Source organism: Haliaeetus albicilla, chromosome 8 (genome assembly GCF_947461875.1).
Source record: "Haliaeetus albicilla chromosome 8, bHalAlb1.1, whole genome shotgun sequence".
NCBI lineage: Eukaryota > Metazoa > Chordata > Aves > Accipitriformes > Accipitridae > Haliaeetus > Haliaeetus albicilla.
In genome coordinates, this window is record NC_091490.1 from 26,176,842 (window position 1) to 26,195,115 (window position 18,274).

General features: G+C 37.3%; 1 protein-coding gene across 7 annotated transcripts; it reads left to right on the forward strand.

Annotated features, from left to right (window-relative positions):
- Positions 1-22: 22 nt before the first annotated feature.
- FNDC7 (fibronectin type III domain containing 7) lies at positions 23-14,846 on the forward strand. 7 transcript variants are annotated; one of them, XM_069789432.1, is made up of 14 exons: positions 31-1,066; positions 1,505-1,523; positions 2,599-2,856; positions 4,680-4,934; positions 5,655-5,915; positions 6,421-6,678; positions 8,117-8,371; positions 9,078-9,335; positions 9,755-10,009; positions 10,920-11,174; positions 11,763-12,023; positions 12,637-12,666; positions 13,208-13,274; positions 13,742-14,846. In XM_069789432.1, exons 1-13 carry the CDS (start codon positions 1,004-1,006, stop codon positions 13,246-13,248), a joined length of 2,469 nt encoding a protein of 822 aa, XP_069645533.1. In that variant the 5' UTR covers positions 31-1,003; the 3' UTR covers positions 13,249-13,274; positions 13,742-14,846. The 7 variants fall into 7 exon arrangements, with proteins under 7 accessions (XP_069645532.1, XP_069645533.1, XP_069645534.1 ...); XM_069789433.1 differs by having other exon boundaries at positions 13,798-14,846; XM_069789434.1 differs by having other exon boundaries at positions 13,815-14,846.
- The last annotated feature ends 3,428 nt before the right edge of the window (positions 14,847-18,274 follow it).

An 18,274-nucleotide genomic window follows, 5' to 3' on the forward strand; every position in this document is an offset into this window, starting at 1 on the left:
CCCGCCGGAGCCGTGCCAGCCCCTCCGGAGCCGTGCCAGCCGCAGGGCCCCCTTTCTGTGTGATAATGGGGTACGGAATTCCCGCTGGGGAAGGGCCCCGTGACCAGGGCTCGCCCCCTGAGGAAGGAGCGTCCCGTCGCTCCTCAGAAGGTGAGCCCGGGACGCCGGGAGCGGCCTCTCGAGCCCCGAGGCAGGCTCCTTGTGCGGTGCGGGGAGCAGCCGGGGGGGGGCGGGAGACCGCCTGGCCGGGGCGGCCTCTGCGAAACCTGCCGTGGTCCCGGGTCCCCTCGGGGTGTAAAACTCTCCTCGCTACCGTGGGTCCCTCATAAAAGCTGTCCCCGGGTTCCCTGTTAACGTTCGTGTAAGGCACCGAAGAAAACGCTCTCCGTTCATAGAAGGATACCGTTTCTTGACGCCTAAAATCACCTGTCAGAAGTTACATAGTTACACACAGTTATGGAAAACATAGAGACACGTTGTCAAAACGGAACTGGCAGTTGGTACAAATATGAAGAAATTGGAGGAAAATTTCTCTTTCCACAACGCGAAGCATGAGGAAGAGTGGTTCCCAGTCAGTATGGTGGTGTTCCGTTCAAAGGGGACTACAACGAGGGCATCACTCCTGACGGGAAAAAAGGTCCTTGTAAGTGACAAAAATGCGGATAGATAATAAGCTGAACAGCAAATTTCGGATTTACATTGGGCTTAATTATTTTTGAATCTTGTATAAGCAATACAGAAACTGCATCCTGTAACAGAAGGGAAGAAGAACCACCACCCGCCTGCCTAAAAGTTTGATGCTACGTCGGACTCATTTCACCACGGTTTTGGTAACCGCTGGCAGGCTGTAGTCCAGCAGGGAGGAGGGCCTAACCTAACGCAACCTCCTCTCGTCCCAGGGAGTAAACCTACAGTGACAGCACTGCTGCAAAATATTCTTGATCACAGCAGGGATCAGCCTGAGGTCATCCCCATGTGAAGGCTGGAACAAAGTTCTGACAAGATGCGCAGTGCAAAAAGTAAATCATTAATATTTATTGGACTGCTTTTCAACTGCCTAGAAATGGTGAGTGCAACTCATTTGCTTTAAAACTATTTTCAAGTATGGTATTTTACTCTCTGTAAAAGTAAACTAAAAGTTAGGGTGAAGACTGTCTGACACCCACTTCTACATTCATACATTGTTACTATTACACTTTTGCAGTTCACAAGTGACTGAAAAATAAAATAATATATTAGGACCCAAGGTCTTTTGAAGTCTGTCAACAACAGAAAACTGGATCAGTAGGCAGATTCAGAAAGGAAAATCTGCATACCTGTACTAGATCTCCTTGGTTGCACCAACTTTCCATGCTTAAAGAATCTGACCAAATACATTGTATCAGTAAAATGTGTTAAAAAATGTAGTATTTTAAGTAGTTGTTAGTAACATCATTAGTTTTTTAAGTTTCCAAATAAAATATTTCACTTTGTATTTCTAATTTTTTTACATCTTCCTTTTCAGATCTTTTCAGCGAATGCAGGTAAATCTTCAAAATGGTATTTTGGTTTCGCCTGATTATTTTTGAGTGGGTCTGAAGAGAACGCACACATGTGTGATTTCTGATAAAACATTCTGTATGTTCTAGTAGCTTTATAAACAAAAATTGTTTTCAAGTTTGATTCAGCTTTAAAAAAATCTATGTTGATATCTTTATAAATTTTAAACCTCATTTTTAGGAGTCCCAATTCTGTCAGACACTCGCACAAAGATTCTGACGGACCACTTATGCCTTGACACTAACATGGACCAGAGAGAACACTCAGCTGGACAAATTGTGCTGTTCATTACCTACATAACTGTGCTACAAATAGGATTCAAACTGTAGCATATTTGCACTCAGTTAGTTGTTGTATCTTTTAATTTAAAAACAAACAAATAAACAAACAACCCACCCACCCCCAAGTTAAAAACCACACCAGAAGAAGCATGATCTCCTAAGTGCAAATATTTCCAATGTTTCACAACATTTTATACTTTCTTTAATCTTGTTTTTTGTGCCTACAGCTCTTACTGCCTTAAATGTGAATACTGACTAGTTTAAAATATGAGGAATGCAAGATTACAAGAAATGCTTTCAGAATTCATTCATTCTGTGGTGATAGTACATGTTCCTTTATATACTGCACTGTCAAGAGTCTTAAATACTCAATCGTTGCAGACATGTTGTTGCATGGATACTTACGGTAGCATATTCTTTTCATGATTTGCAAAACAAGCATTTGATCCTATTCATGTGTGGAACACTGTTGACACTAGCTGTATATTCACATACGGATTATACCCAGTATTTTTTTAAATAATTAGACTACAGCATATGGGAATTTTAAGAACAATAGCCGTCATCACAACATGGTATTATGAGAGCAAGCAGCAGTTATTACAGTAATTAATGGATTACAAAAGTGACCTCCAAATTCTGTTGAATGCCAGTCATCTGAAAATTAGGTCACATAGATGCTTGATAAAACACTGAACAATCTTCTTGTCAAGACCTGACTAAATTCAAGAATGACTGAAATGTTTTTTTGATAATGATTTTTTTTTTTTTTTTTTAGGTTTCTCTGTGTCTATATACAATGTGACATCACAAAGCATTTATCTCAGATGGCCCAAGTTTTCAGGAGCCTCTTCTTACAGAGTCACAGCTACGGCTGTGAATACTGTAGGCCATTCATTACTGGCTCGTTTTAGTGATGTTACACTTAAAGGAACTCTAACTTCATTAATTCCCAATACTATTTATGCTATACAAGCAGAAGCCATTGACAAGAATGGAATTATTCTTGCAGAAACACAGATTATGCAGTCAACAGGTTAGTAAGAGAAACTTTGTGAAGTATAATTTCCATTGACCTCTGTAGGACTGGGATTTTATCCTTGATGTTTCATTGTACTGGTAGGGAATAGCTGCCATTCCTGTTGAAGCCTTTTGCTGGTTCTCCTACTGAGTTCAATATTAGCATAAGGAGCTCCTTTTCCCCTCTGCTTTTTTTTAATATATATGTTTCCCTGACCTGCCATGAACAGCTTGCTCAGACTGCAGCTTTCCAAATCACGTACCCTTCATTACAAATGCAGAAGTGAAGCTATGTACATTTTTCAGTACTGATGCTGGTATTTTTGTTTCATTCACAAAAGGACTCATAGCATGTAAGTCATTGATGGATATTGAAGAAGAATCTATATGAACAGAAGTGCTCTTTTATTTCCTCACAGAAATGTAATTGAAAAAAATATTCTGTTGAAATTCTCTTTTTAAAATAATTTAAGTGATAATTTTTAGAAAAAGCCATTATTTTTCCCATAGAATTTGTTTCTTATAAAAGTAATTATTACAATAAAAATTGAAAATAAAAAAGTAGCAGTGTTTATTCTGGCAAGTATGTAAAAACCTCTATTGCTAGCTTAGTTATGGAGAACAGATATTAATGATCAATGTTCTGTAATTTATTTCTGATATAAATCATGTGCTATATATTCTCTGTTAGGCAAAGAACTCCCTTAGACTTGCATAAGGATTTCCTACACAGAAATTTTTATGAATTGTTACTAAAGACAGTATTTTAGAAGGAAAAAAAATCATAGTGCAATAGCTTGCTCCACGATTACAAATGACACACCTGCAAATGTTCCATAGGCATGGTCATATAGAATATATGTTACGATTTTCACAAGTGGGGCAAAAGAGGGTGTCTGACTATAGCTGAATAAGAAATTGCTTGGGACTGAGAGCAGACATAATGCTCAGGAGTTGTATAACCATGTATAATACTTGAAGGGGTCTCTGAAATCCCAAATTGCTATAAATAAGTTTGCCTCAAGGCGCATACTTTTGTCCCAAATACTTTTTCATTCTTTTTCTTAATTTTAGAGGGGATATACCTTCATTTTATCTTGTTTCCTCTTCTAGTGAGTTTTTTGCAGCATTGCAATATATGGACTTGCTTTACATGTGCAGATTCTAGTCTGAAAATCCTGATTACTGAACATAAATTACTTGTGATTAAGAAATACACCGTCTGTAGTTACTTTTGTGACTGCAGTACACAAGAGCTCTTTCTGAATGCCCTGCAGCATAGAATAATAGAAAAGTATTTAATTGCAGTATTTGATGTGTCATGTTATTGTATATCTAAGTATATCTGCTCTGAGCAGGGGGTTGGATAAGATGACTTCCCATGGTCCAAACTAAATTATTGTATGTTGCTCTGATATAGAAATGCCTACCATTCAGCATCCTATTTCAGACTGCTTTGTATAAACATCCACTTCTTCTTTGTATATATTGCTTTGTATATTGCTTTCTATAAACATCCAGTATAGTTAATTGGCTATAGAGTGAGAGAAAAAAGAGACCTCTCAGTGCAACCTAGGTTAAATAATGGTCATTTTTAATAGTGATTTCAAGAGTACTAGAATATTTTTATTGAAAGCTGAAAGTTGGTCTAGAATATCTCAAGACTCTGTGTATTTTTTTGATGTTCACTTAAACTTCATTTAACTTAAATTTTAAACATTCGTAGAAAGTGTAGGCCATTTGTCCTACACTTTGTTTTTGTGAAGTGCTCAGAGCAATTAGCATTTCACAGGGCTGAGTTCCCCAACTTCAGTTTGTCTATCATTATTTCCATTTTAGCTCCAGACATACCTGTTATTGACAAAGCTTATTCAAAACTTAGCAACAGTATCACAGTGGAATGGAGGGCAGTACCTGGGGCTACTAGTTATCTGCTGACTGCACAAGATGGGGATTCCTTCATTGAAACTGTAGTTACAAATTCTCCAGGCACATTGACGGGACTGAAGCCTGCCACCTTGTACAGAGTCACTATCAGATCCATAAATTCAGGAGGAAAAAGCCAGCCTTCACCTTTCAGAAAAGCAAAAACAGGTGGACTTTCAACTTCTTATTTCAAATTTTGTAATGTTATTATAATATAAAGCATTCATGCAAGCTTTTTTTTTTTTTTTTTTTTTTTAATTTGAACAGAAAACAAACAGTATAGCCCAGGCATGTACTAGTACTGAATTATTATAATCTTGTATTTTAAATTGTATTGATCACATTCTCCTTTCAGATTTTGAGGACTAGAATTCAACCATCTGACTTAATGACCAGGACAAGAGTCTGAATTAGTGGTTTACTTCATGACAGTACTGTTTAATAGGAAGTTTTACTAGAATTTGTATGAACATATATTTTTTATTTTTAAAAATTCAAATTTTATTTTAACAAAAGAAGTAACTTGAGGGAATGGAAGAAATTAAGAAACAGCTAACAGTATAAAATAATAAGACAAAGTAAAACTTAGAGGACAGGAAATGCAGCATCTTCTTGGTGATTTTCATTCTTCAACACATTCAACCTTTCATACTTTGTGTATGAGTTACATTCATTTTACAGAACCTGTAATATCATAATGGATGCACCAAATCAGTTTCCATATTTATTCTGTCAGTCTTGCATTAATTTATTTTTCTGGTTTTGTTGTTGCTGAAATTGTCTCTCAGAGTTTGGTGATTGTTGTTTCTGTGTATTCATTTCAAATTTGGCCCTTTCAAACAGCATTACTGAAAAACAAAAAGCTTAAATGGTGTTCTTTCTCAACAGTCCTGGCTGCTCCAATTCTGTCTGTTAGTTCTCCAAGTTGTGACTCCATTGCAGTAAGCTGGAAAGCTGTGTATATGGCAGCTGGATTCTCTGTGTCCCTCATGAGATCAGATGGTTTGGGCAGAATGCTGAAGGAGAACACCACCAATACGTCCTTGATATTTACAAATCTAGATCCAGGAACTCTCTATACTATCAAGGCATATGCCTGGAGTGTCAATGGGATACCTGGAGATGATTTCACATACAACCAAAGAACAAGTAAGAAATTTTCTTTTCTGAAACCAAGTAAGCATTAAAAAAAAAGATATACCAGGAAGTATTTATGTGTATGCGTGATTGTGTTGTTTTTCAAAGATACATTGGGTAGATTTTCAGATCATATAATTTTTACCCCATCTCAAAGTTCATGAAAGCTCAGATGACATGGCTATGTTTAATGAATATTACTGAGGCAAAGATACCATTAACTACCACTGAAGTTGTAGCTAGGACAGGCCTGGGTAAGGATTACACAAGCTTAGACTGATTTGAGGATTTTTCTAACTGTGAGAAGCAAATATTCAAATAAGGCAAGGAGTTTCAGTAGAAAGCTTTCTGATGGTGTACAACAAGAACTATTTCTTTAAAAAATTGGCACTTTAATATGAATGAGGGTAAGGTCTGCACCATGAAAATTGTATTTAGTTTGCAAGTTATGAAAAAGATCATGTCTGTAGGCCATATGTTAAGTTGTATTTATGTGTTCCAAACTGATATACCGTAGGTCCTAATGCACCAGCGGATGTTCAAGTAGCTTTTAATAGTGGTGCCTTAAGAGCTATTGTTTCTTGGATGCCAACAGAAGGAGCTCTAACTTACAGTGTGACAGCCTCCAGTGGGCTCTTGAAACTGAAGTGTAACACATCTTCTGCCTCCTGCATGGTGCCATCACTCCAATGCAGCTCTGAATATTATGTTTCTGTCACAGCATACAATGATGCTGGATCCAGTAACCCTACTGATGCAGTAAGCTTAAAAACTAGTATGTGTCATTGATCCTTATACAGTTTATTGCATTTTAACATATATTTCTTTAATTTCAAATGTAAATTAGTCCATTACAATTCGCAAGTGGTTCTCAAATAGTTATTTCTGCTTCTGAACTTCATGCATGAACTGTGCCATGTACCTTTCTATTTTGGGGATAATAGCCTAAACTTTCTTCATATTTCTGTGAGAAGAACATGCAATGGTGTATATATTGTTGGCTGAACCAGTAAGCCTCTGGTTTTTAACTCTTAGCAGAAGTAACTGTTCTAAAGTCAATTTTCTGAGTGTAAAACAAATGTAAGGAATAACAGATCTGTCCTACTGTGCCAGGTCTGTCACAAATCAATTGGGAGAAATCTGTGAGGAAATAGCATTAAGGACTGGCCCTAGGCTGATCACTGTTCTAGGCTAAATTTAGTTGTTATTTAGAAAGGAGGTCAACAAAGCTAGACTAGCACCACTATACTAAAATAAGATACTGTCACAGATCATTCTTGGGTAGCAGCTTTGTCAGGACAAAAGGCTGCTTGTTTCAACTACTTAGCACCACTGCCATGTCAGAGGTTATTGCTTCCTGACCTGTTCGGTGAACTGCCCATATAAACAAAACCTAAACCATTTTAGTTATTATGTGCTACCTTAAAAACACATTATTTACTTAATTATTTGATGTAACCTGCTTCATTTTGACTTCTCACTGATACGAGTTAGAGATCATCCATGTGAGCAACTCAAAGGTGGATCTAACAGGATGAGAGGGTAATTAAGAGCCAATTTTTAAGCTGTGGGCTGTAATCTTCTCAGCCAGCATTGCTTCAGCTAGATCATGTATATTCATTCTAATAGCAACAAGCTAAGCTTTTTGAACTAGAAAGAAAGGAAATGTTATTTAAGCAAAAGCCATGGGGTTTGCAGTTTAATGTGACATTTTGGGATGCCACCAGGAAGGAAACCTGAGCAAAGGACAGCTCTATTCAGACACAGCCAGTGAGTTTCATACCAATATATAATGGGTTTTCACATAAAGGCTTTTGGATGCCAACTGCTATTCAAGCTAGTATTCTGATTGTCATCCAAAACTACTATTTGTGAGCACAGACTGTGCCAGTTCCTTTTGAATTACTGCCTGGTGCCACTGTTTTTCTTCACAGGGGCTCCTTAAGCAGATCTCTTTTCAGTAAAAACATGAAGGTAGCATCTATTTTGGTCTGTAAAAATCATACTCTCTTTTCATCTAAATGTAAGTAGCATCCTCTGTAAAGGCAGATAAGTTGCTGTTTTCTTGAACAAGACAGAACAACTGTTCAAGCTGAGTAGAATAATTCTATATATTCCTGATTTTCCTTTATTCCCCAAAAGTATAACTTCAATAAAAATATTCTGATTACAATTTTTTTTTCTTTTTTTTTAATTTTTTTTTTTTTTTTCAGTTCCTTGTGCACCGGTAAATATATCAATTGAAGAGGATGAACCTGGCCACTTGTTGGTATCATGGCCTAGCGTCAATTTTGGTCATTATTACGTGGTTTTTGTGAAGAGTGATGATGGCTTGGAAGTGCACTGCAACACGTCACATACTCAATGCCATTTCCAGTCGGACTGTGGCTTCACTTATTTCATTAGTGTCTTTGCATATAACAAGGCAGGGCAGAGTCCTCTAGGCGATGTATTGAATTACAGTACTGGTAAGTAGCAATGTATTCTTGCAAATTCATTTTGGATCCTTTAACTGTGTTTATGGTAAGCTGATTGAAATTTTTTATTGGAAGATAATGACTTAAAGTTCTATTTTTATTCAATTTTTGGCCAAAACACACAAAGGTTGGCAGAGAAAAAGGACCAGTTCACCCTGCAGTTGAATTCAGTTTGCATAGTCAAGTGCTACAACATGCTTACAAACTTGAAAATAGTTTAACGATTCACAATCATCAGGCAAGGACATAGGAATAACACACAGTCCTGGCATAACATTTGAATTCTGGTCTTGGGTTTTGGTTTGGGGTTTTTTTTTCTGTTGCCTTAGGAAGGGTGTACCTAAGTCTTAAAATTCCCCATAGAGAGTTATCTTATTTGGAAAATGAAAAAATAACGAGTTCAATGGGAAATTGTTTAGAGTTATTTAACCTCTAGATGGTCTGAAATTTTAAATCAAGGATATACATCATTCCTATGTCTTACCTATACATTAGAATGCCCTCTACAGATTTGGAAGGAGGGGTACTGAATTAATTCAAGAAGCAAGCCTGGGGCTAATGAGACCGTTTGCACAGCACCGGTCGCCTTCGGAGACTTAAGCCACGAAGCGCACAGACGAACGAAACGAGGCTTTGGGGTTTCGTGCCGGCTTTCAGGTCGCGTTCAAGCCTCCCTCTGTGCCTTGTCTGTCCCCAGCGCCTTGTTGCCCCAGCGACTTCAGGGCGGTGCTCGTGGCGAGCGACACCGTGGAGGTCACCTGGGCTCCTGTCCGAGGTGCTGAAATGTACGAAACGAGAGCCCTGGGCGGGAGCGGCGTGGTGCGCTGCAACGACACCGCCACGGCCTGCACCTTGTCGGCTCTGCCGTGCAACGCCCGCTATAATATCACGGTTTATTCTTTCAGCGAGGCCAGGGGCAGCAACACGTCGTGCGCATCCAAGTACGTGGCAACAGGTATTGTAAGCGTTCTTATTTTCCTTCAGCAGAAGGAATGATAGTTAGATGCTGCAGTGATTCATGGATGAAAAGCATTACTGGAGCGCTAAGTTACTGTAACTGACAAAAAAAAAAATACTGGGAGTCTTTAAACATATACTGCAAGCAGGGAGCTAGAAACAGATTTGGACTGAAAGCTTCTGATGGCTCCAAGTTTTTGAAAACCAGATTTACAATTCATCTCTGGTTTTGTATGCGGAATCCTTATGTTGCCTGTTCTGTCACAAGTTCTAAATTCCCACCAGGAGTAAACATCTACAGATCATATACTTTTCCAAAGTAGTTTGTCAGTTCTAACTGGAACTTAATTTTCATGTGTAACTTACATAGTATGCATAAACAATCTGTTTAAATACTGTAAATCTGAAATATTTCAGCTCCCTGCAGTCCTGAAATTAAAAGTATCTCAAAGGAGGCTCTTTCTGCGATCAGTGTGCACTGGCAATCTAACAATGAAGAAGCTACATATATTGTCACTGCGAGAGGAGAGGCTGGACTCTGGCATTGCACAAGCTCTGGAAATTCCTGTACCCTAATTCATCTTCCCTGCGGATCTGCTTTCTCTGTCAGTGCTATAGCAAGATCACCAGCAGGACAGAGCTTACCAAGCTACAGTGTCCCTTTAGAGACAGGTATGTGGGACTTGTATATAATGGAAAATATTTAGCAGCATAATATTAAAATAGTTCTATGTCTCTTTATGTTTTTGGCTTTTTTTTTTTTTTAAATTACAATGTGTGCATATTATACTGTCTATTGCTGGATGCTAGCTGTCCTCTGCTTAAACATGTATGTATCTTTGTGTGTGTGAGAAGGAAGGATTGCTTGGCACTTGCCTCATACTGAGAAGCCTTAGTGCAACAAATCATCATCTGGCACAGCTAACTAAAATATAACACAATAGTCCACTAATGTAACGCATACCTTCCTTATCAGCATTTTGACATTTAATATTACCAGGAAAGGCAATGAGGTGATGTCCATGTCAACAAATAAACAGCGTGAAGAACAGATTAAAGCACATACTACCCACCATTCCTGCTATTAATTTGCTAGCAGAGTTTTGTCTTGTACCACTTACCTAGACAATGTCCAGACACAGTTCAGAGATTAATGTACACCAGGATTTATTTTTCACAGGCAGTTTGGAGGAAGAGACTTTAAACAGAGACAGAGCTGGACTGAGCTATATGACTTGAGGGGCAGAGATAGACCCTGCTTAATTAAACTACAGATGTACCTTGATATTCTGATGACAAATTTTAGTAATTTTTAGTATCTTGTTGAGCAATCATCTTCTTATAATTCCAGAGTTATAGCTCACTGTTATAGACAAATTGAACTTTTATTGACATTCTGTTTATTAGAAGCTTGACAGAATAGTCAAGTATTTTTCAGCATGTTAATGTTGGCCTGAAAAGCATGCACATCTTCATTCCTTTGCTCTTGATCATGTACTATTCTTGTTGCAACGCCCCCAAATACCTTACATTTTCCAAGTACAAACCAGAATTGACTTCTCTATTTTTTGTTCTTTTTAAGCTCCTTGTTGCCCTAACGACCTGATACTAACTCAAGTGACACAGTCTGTAACAAATATCAGCTGGTCTGTTGGGATGGGTGCACAGACATACGTAACAACACTGGAGTCCCCGAAAGGACAGGCAAAGTGTCACACTCTTCAAAACTACTGTCTCCTGGGATGCATCACATGTGGCACCAACTATACAGTATCTCTGAAAGCAATCAGTGAAACGGGTTTGACATCCAGTTGCACATATCAAGGATATTCTTCCAGTACGTAAATTGTAAATGCAATTGGGAAGAAAAAGACTCAATATACAACTTACATTGTATAGTGTTCCTCTCATTCAAATAGTGCAGCTGAAATTCTATACACAGTTAGTACACTTCCAGTTCCCTCTTTTAAATAAATGCACTTTGGATTATTTTCACGTATCATTTGAACTCTGTTCTTATAATGGCCATCAGTTGGCCATATAAAGAAGTTTTTATAACATTGCTCCAGAACCACTTTTTTTAATTTAAATTATGCTACAGCATAATTAAATTTTAGAGACCACAAAAAGACTCTGGGCACTCTAAGGTAGCCCTGGTGCCTCCATAGTCAGGAGAGAGCAACAATATTCCAACCTGTAAAACAATGGCTGAATTCCGGCTCCATAATATGAGTCTGATAGAACGTTTTCTTCCCCAGTTCAGTTCAATAATTATTTTGGCTTTCTGTGAAATAATAATTTCTCATGGAAATGCTGGTATCTGGTGTGATAGTAATCATATCAACTGGTTTAAAATGCACTCTAGGAATTTATAATGTATTGTGGGTTCACAAAATTTGCTTATTAATGTTTCTTATTTTATTAGGTGCTTGCTGCCCTTCTGGGGTGAAGCTATATAGACTCGGCAATAATGGTATCAGGGTATACTGGCGAGCTTCTGATGAAATGATAAACTACAATACTGATTTACATGGCTCAAAAGGCAATTTCACCTGTACCCCTACCTCAGGTCTAAGTCACTGCGATATCACTGAGATACCTTGTGGGGATGTCTACACAGTGGTAGTATCTCCAGTTACTCATAAGGGGCCGAATCTTACATTTTGTCCTAAAAAAATATATTCAGGTAAAACTTAAATTTCTTTGAATGATGTATTTTTGTCCATGCATGCTAGATGGTTAGAACGTAATCCAAAGTTATGTGAGTAAAGGTGGCATGGAATAGAACTTTTCTATTCTAGTGTGAACTCCAGAGTAAACTTTATGGGTGCTATCTTGCAGTATCTGTGACGGGAACTTCACAGGAGCCTTTTGGCACGGGGCATGCTTATCTACATAGGTGCCTCTTAACTAGATCACCCATAACCTGGTGAATACAGAGAAGTTAATTTTCAGTTGGGAGGCTAGTAGTGGTTAGAATACAGAAGCAAATAAATGAGGATTTATAATTGTTTTGTTTTCTAATTTGTTTTATAGAATTACTGGTTTTGAATAAAGAAACAAATCAAGAACTTCTATGAACCACTCCTAAGCACATTTTTAAAGTAAAAATTGTTTAAAGGAGTAGTAATTCCCTTGGGATTCCTTTCCCAAGGCAGAAATTTAATCCATTATAAAACTAGTGCTATCTGATGGTATTGCATAGTTGTATAGCATGGACTACATTCTACAGACTACTAACATTTTCCAGCTTACAAACTGACACCTAATATTTATACTACTGTTTCATGTCATTTCAGTAACCTGTTCTGGAAGCTCTGTTGGAATGGGTAAGAGCACATGGTACATGCATTCCAAATCCATGATGTTTGTAAAACATGTTAGCATCATGTAACTCCAAATAAGATGCAAATAATATATATATTCAATAATCAACACTTGTGTTAGTGTTATGCAGGTTTGTCTTACCCCCCATCTTATAATGTATAATTTAAAAAAAAAAAAAAAAAATCTTACCTATATTGTGGCCTGTATACCATCATGCATTCTTCACTGTCACAATATTTACTATTTATCTGATAGCACATATTAAAAGGCAGGCTTATCTTTTGTAGCCTCACCATATCCCATTACAAATTAAACTAGGTCGCACTTCTGATTTTTATTTTAAAAAAAGTAAAAAAAAAAGTGTGGCTTGCCTCAACCTATTCTACCTTATTTCTTCTGAGGTTTCAACAGGATAGTCGTGTGCTTTATTTGCCTATGTAAACTGCTAGAAACAACTCCAAAAGCAGCCACTGAAACAAACATTTCTCAAGACAGCTGCTTTTCCATAACTGAAATCGTCTTAATTTCTGAATTCTGTTATAGTGATTTATAGAGGAAAGAGCAATGCAGAACAACATATCTAGGTGAAGACTCTGGTTCAGATAAGGAGGTAAGTTATGAGTCATAATTCAGATTAGAATGTGTTAATAAAACTTTTCCTGCTGCTTAAATCTTTGTGATTGGAGAGACAAGCTTCACTAGTCCTGTATATCCTAAATATAACTAGTTTGTTAAAATCCATCGTATTTACCTCAGAAACCTCATGTTGTCTACTCCTACTATCAATACTGATTTGTCCTCCATTTACAATAAACCACTCTTTCACTTCATTAAGACTTTTCTAATACTATACTATAGTTCCCCAGAAAAGCCCTCAGCATCCAAACAGATCAAGATACTCTTTGGCACTCATTTGCTTTCTCTCTCTGCTAGCTAAATTTGCTCATTCTCCAACAAAAATACTGGTGTTCTGGACTATTTACTGCCCTTGTCTCAAAAGGATGGCAAGAAGTCAGTGCCGACTTCCCCCTCCCCCCTGCCAAGGTTGATCATCTCTTCTTTGCTGCTGTTCTACAGCTATCCTGGACGTTAAGGTTGCTGATAACACCATTCTCCCTAAATTCTCTTCTCAGTTTTTCTTTCCCTGAAGCTGGAAGGATGACATCTGTGCTTAACTGCAAGTCACAGCTGCTTGAGGACTGGGAGGAGGGAAGCTGAACAGCTAGCCATATCTGAGATCTAATCCGGGACATCAAATTTGAGCCCCAACTGATGAGATATCATTTTTAAAATGCAGATGAACACTGACAGACATCTCTGTAATCTTTAATTGTAATTTTCCCTGTAAAGCAATCACATTTAAAAGCTCTTCCAAGACAGTTATTAATCAGTAGGTATGTTCTAGACCTAATGTATCAATGAAATAGTAAAGCCTGAAATAAAAAGAGTGAAATTTAACTCCTTAAAAAAAAAAAAAGCAGCAGTTTAGATGTACTCAATTCAAAGTAGCTTGAAGTGTAATCAAGTATTCTAAGGCTAATTAATTTTAATTTAAATTTCAGAAAAAGTTTCTTCCTTTACAGCTTTGAGAGGTGACTCATGAGGGTAAACATAATGTCCTCTTCACATCAACTGACTTGTTTTGCTTTGTGGCTAATGGAAGAACTGAGAGTTATTATTAAAATTTTAATTTCCCATTTTTCAGAAAAAGCAGAACCTTTTCTCATACTCCACAGTGGTTACTTTTGCAGCCAACATAGAAAGCAAAGTTCAAGTTCAGGGGTTCTACATACACATAAAAAATAAAACAATTACTCAAAGATATCTTACAAAAACAGTCTTCAGAAGCTTAATGTATAAAGGTTACCAAAGGCAACAGGGTTTTTAACACTATTTTCAGCTTATAAAAATAGACACCATGCATTCCAAAAGTTTCCTTTCTTTACAGAACACAGTTGTACTGGGTATCTCAGTCACTGCTTCTGATCACTTGCACAAAATAATCTCATGGGAATCTCAGTCTTCAATAAATGGTTTGCAGATGGCCCAAGAACTATATGTTGCTTCTTAGAACATGATCTGCATTTATTCACTGTCAGAAGAGTCTTTAGGAAACATTATTTAAAACTGCCCTGCATTACTTAATAAAAAGTTGGGTTTATTTCTCATTTAATTTGAAAAAAACAAAATTAAGAATGTAAAAATAAGTATTGTTCACGACTTTCTTCCTCAAGGGTTTTATTTAAATATTTTTTCGTCGCAGTCATCATTGTCAAATACTGTCACCAAAGCTTAAGTGTTTAACCAGGCGGCTATTAACTGGATTTTCAGAAGTCTAAAGCAAACAGTTTCTTTTCAAATCAAATTCAAGCCACAGTTTTCTTTTCATATAAACAATTCAGATATTTCCATGCTCTAACAGTAATTGTAATGTATTTTAAGCAATTATAAACTGTTGGTGTATTTTTTCTCCATTCTTCCTGGCATACAGACATTGACATCTCAAAATTACCCACTACAACCTTGACAATGCTGTAGTACTATTTTCATCAGCTCCTCTCATTTTCATGATTGAAAACAAGAAGTGTAATTGTAACAGAACACACTATTGGCATGTGTTTAAAAAAAAAAAGCGCTGAAGGGGAGTCAAGATTCCAAGGAAAACCACATTGATTCAGCTCAAAATAGTAGTTAGAAGATGTAGACAGTTTACCAAAACAAGGAGGAAAAGCAACACAACCAAACCAAGCCAGATCCACACCTCCTGCTGTGGTGGTGTATACATTGCAGGTGTTGCTACTCAGGTATTAGACATTATCTAATAATAATTAACACTACTGGTATGTGAAATGTAACTGGTACTCACCGAGATGATTAAAAAACTTTAGTCAGGATCAGTTTCAGGTTCTCTCCAGATTGAGGCAAATGCTTTTTTATGGGTCATGTTGACTTGTTTTAAGATCACAGGAAAGGACAATTAGATGTAGTGTTTTCATAGATGTGGTTTCTATACTGTTTACTAGTATGACGGTCTGGTCTTCATGAAGCAAAAAAAGCAACCAGCCAAACAAACCCCAAAATAACAACAAAAAACCCCCCCAAACCCCAAGCAACCCAATCCCAAAAACCTCTTAAAAGAAAAACTTGAGAATCAAGAAAATTCCTGTTGAAGACCCAGAGGTAGGCAGCATATTGCTATGCTAAGTAAAATTAATGCTTTCAGAGCAGTATCTGTGAATATCACAGATACCACTTATACTAACAAATTAGGTGATTAAAACCACCTAGCTTAGTTCATGATAGATGCCTTCACTAATGCTTAATTAAAAAAATCAGTTAAATGAATAATTTTAAAGATGTATTAGTTGCAATTACACGAAGATGAACACTTGCAAAAAAATTTGTATGTATCGTTCCAAAAATAAATTATTTGTAATTGTATTTGATACAGAAACAATAGCTCAAAACTTAGATAGGCTGTTTTCAGTCCAGTAAAAAAAGTGGCAAAACTCTATCCTTCAATTGTTTTCAGATTTGACCCAAAATTGCTGAGATTTAAGAAGTGTTCTCCTACATCCAACTATTGTTGGGCAAGAGAAAAAGAAAAAAAAAAACCAAAAAGCAGCACACTACAACTACATTGCAAAACCTCAAGAGTGGCATTTAAATGGTGTTTTACCCTGCTTAAGAGCTGGTGGATATCTCCTATACGTAAAGTTACATGCAATTCATAGCAGTGCAGAAAGGGCTCAAACATCTAACAGAACCAGTAGAAATCCTCTAATTATTTCAGGTTCCCTTTAAGAGATCCTGGCTATTTGTATACTGTCTTTGAGTCAGTGCAATACTATTCAGCTGTAAATAACAGAAGTATGAGCTCAGTCATGTTTCTTCACCAACATATAAATTAAAGTGTAAAAAACATGGGTATGCCTGGTGTACTACGTACCCCCCAACATGACTGGATAAATTGCCCTGCCATTCAAGTTACCTTTTTCAATACAAATAATCAAAATGCCAATCCTATTACGTTTAAAAGTCAGACACATACAAGTCCTTTTGTACCGACACTAATTACCTGCATAGTTAGGTGACAGTAAGTAGATATGAATCTCTGGGGCCCAAGACTTACCCCTGCCTTAAAATAAAAGAATGCCAGTTTGCTACTTCTTAAGATCTGAAATACTGTTCACTAATTGAGTAGTATCTTCAAAAGAAAAAAAAAAAGTAAAAACAAGTAGAGGTGTGTTTCTCGAATTAGTATTATTAGTCCAGATAAGTACTTATCATTGGAGCCACAGGAAATTTCAGAGAGATTAGGCTTCAAGAGGAATGACCATCCCAGCTAAGTAACTGCGGAAACATGGCACACTGGAAACTTCAGGTTCATAGCACTTGGTTTGTTGTGCTTTTACCCTGAGAAGTGAAGACTAAGTGCACAGGCTCTGTCAGACAGAAGCTCTGCAACCATACTTCCTGGGAAAACTCCCACCGTACCTCTAATTAGAATTGACAGAAGTTTTCTTCTAATAACTGCAAGCCAAATGCCCACTGCAGCTGTACTGCTAGCAACTGCATCATACCAGTCAGCACTGGAGACTCTGTTACCATTTCTGACCAGAGCTGGTTTGCAGAAGTTCTGTGGATCTGTTCCTTCTCGTTTCAAGGAAAATCACATTAAATAAAGTGGTGTCAGAAAGACAAAAAGGAATTAAAGAGAGTCCCTGGATCCAAACCCAAGAGCTGCAAGATACTAAATCCCAGTAACAACTTAAAATGCGTTTCTTGGTTTACATCGTTTTCATGGGTCTTGGTCAGTCGTGAATATTGTGCTATCCATTACACTGCTAGCTCAAGTACATAATCTGGATCAAATTAAAGCCAAAAGTCAGAAAGGACTATTTATCAAAAAACAAAAGCAAAGTCCTCAAATTACTGCACTTATAAGAGATACTGGCATGGGCCAGTCTTTGCACAAGCTGTATCAAAATGTTCACCCATCTTCATTATAACCAGGTGGCACTCTCCACTTTCAGATCAAAAATCGTTTCTGAAATATCTGGATTTTGCCTGCAAACAAACCATTCTTTCACTGTATTTCCCAACAATGGCAGAGGAGGAGGAGCCCTGAAGGACCAACTGCAAATCAGTAATCCATTTTCTCTGCCAGAACCTGGCCTTGCAGCCTCTCTGCCCAAGAACATACTTGTTCCAGAAACTCGTAGGCTAAAGGTTAAAAGCTAACAAGAAATCTTCTAGTGGCAAATATGGTAAAAGTTGTCCTCATTATTTTGACAGAATCTGTGCAATCCCCTGGCAGACTGCAATGACAGTTCTAATAATCTACTAGCCGAGGAATTTCTTAAATGGCCAAAAGTTTTTCCTCCCATGTTAAATGAGAGGTCACTCTTTTAGTTCTACACTGCAATGGAATGAACTTGTTGAAACTTAAGCTTTGTTTCAAGGTCAGATTTAAAAGCAGGCATGAAAAATATAAGCAGACAATACCTGAACAACCTCAGTATTAAAAGATTTTGGATCACGGTGACAAAGGAAAGACTAACAATTCAGGAAAAAAATAAGAGCAGGGAGGAAGAAAAAATTGAGTTT